This window comes from Trichechus manatus, unplaced genomic scaffold (assembly GCF_000243295.1).
Source record: "Trichechus manatus latirostris isolate Lorelei unplaced genomic scaffold, TriManLat1.0 scaffold00232, whole genome shotgun sequence".
NCBI classification, from domain to species: Eukaryota; Metazoa; Chordata; class Mammalia; order Sirenia; family Trichechidae; genus Trichechus; species Trichechus manatus.
Genome location: NW_004444168.1, coordinates 53,833 through 55,283, shown reverse-complemented (window position 1 = coordinate 55,283; position 1,451 = coordinate 53,833). Strand labels below are relative to the sequence as shown.

Below are 1,451 nucleotides of genomic sequence, written 5' to 3'. Positions count from 1 at the left end.
GTTTCTTAAGGGAGAGAACTACTATTCCTGTCTCTGGCTGTATAGCACAGCTTGGCTCTGATGTCACTTTTGGTACTACAGAGTGCTTCCTGTTGGCTGCTATGGCCTATGATCGCTATGTGGCCATATGCTGTCCTTTGCTCTACTCCACCTAAATGTCCCCAGTGGTCTGCTTCTTATTATTGGGGGCTTCCTACCTGGGTGGATGTATGAACGCTTCATCATTTACTGGCTGTTTAATGAACTTGTCCTTCTGTGGACCAAATAAGATCAACCATTTTTTCTGTGACCCCTTCCCACTTTTGAAGCTCTCTTGCGGCCATGTTTATATTGCTGAAATATCTCCTGCTATCTCTTCTGGGTCAGTTCTTGTAAGCACACTGTTTACCATAATCGTGTCCTACATCTACATCCTCCACTCAATCCTGAATATGCACTCTACTGAGGGGAGGAACAAAGCCTTCTCTACCTGCACTTCCCACCTCACTGCAATCACTTTGTTTTACGGGACAGTTATGTTTGTTTATATGATGCCCAAGTCAAGCTATTCAGCTGATCAGGTCAAAGTGGCATCTGTGATCTACACGGTGGTGATACCCATGTTGAACCCTCTCGTCTACAGTCTGAGGAACAAGGAGGTGAAAGAGGCCATGAGAAAATTGATGGCTAGAAAACATTTTTCTGAATTAAACAAGAGGTAAATCCATAAATAACAAAAACAATGATTAGGAGAATCTGCGCTGGATATTTTAAAGATATTTGTCATTAAGTTTATTACTTTTATGATGAGGATAGCCTATAAATATAAAAGTCAATGTTTATTTCCATTTATAAAGTTAAATGTGTCATTTTCATGCACATTTGCTGGTATCAAATTAAATGTGGATTTTTCAAGTTAAGAATACCTGTAGAAAGTAATTTCAATTTGAAACCTCCTCAACTCACCAATTACAGAGTCTGTGACTATAGAGACATATTTAAACCAATATTCATTTTTATCTGAATGCTAACTTGTAAAATAATATTTGGGAAAGAAACTTGTACCCAGGAGAGGTGTAATAGATAGTAATATTAACAGGTCAGTCGTTACAGGTCACTTCCTTTATAATCCTTACTCTACCTCATTCAACAGATGTTGAAAACTTTGGAAATAGAGATGATAGTGTCTCAGAATAGGGTCGCTATGAGTTGGAATCAACTTAAAGGTAATGGGTTAGTGTCTCAGAATTGTATCTATTTTTACTTTATTTAAACTGTAGGGTGGATCCTACAGCCAATCACTTTTGAGTTACAAAAGGAACAGAATAGACACAGAGACACACACTAGGGAAAGGCATACACCAGGGAAAGACAGACCCCAGGAATAGCAAGGGACTACAGAGAGGGAAAGACCTCCCTCTAGAGCCACACACTGAATTCAGACTTCTGGCCCCCTGAACTGAGAGAAAATA

The 1,451-nt window shown here is 39.3% G+C and overlaps 1 protein-coding gene across 1 annotated transcript; it reads left to right on the top strand.

Moving 5' to 3' along the window:
* The first annotated feature begins 86 nt into the window (after nt 1-86).
* Nucleotides 87-701, top strand: LOC101360975 (olfactory receptor 481-like). The gene is given in 1 exon segment (XM_023743033.1): nt 87-701. A coding segment is annotated over 1 exon segment (600 nt). The 5' UTR covers nt 87-101.
* Nucleotides 702-1,451: the final 750 nt, after the last annotated feature.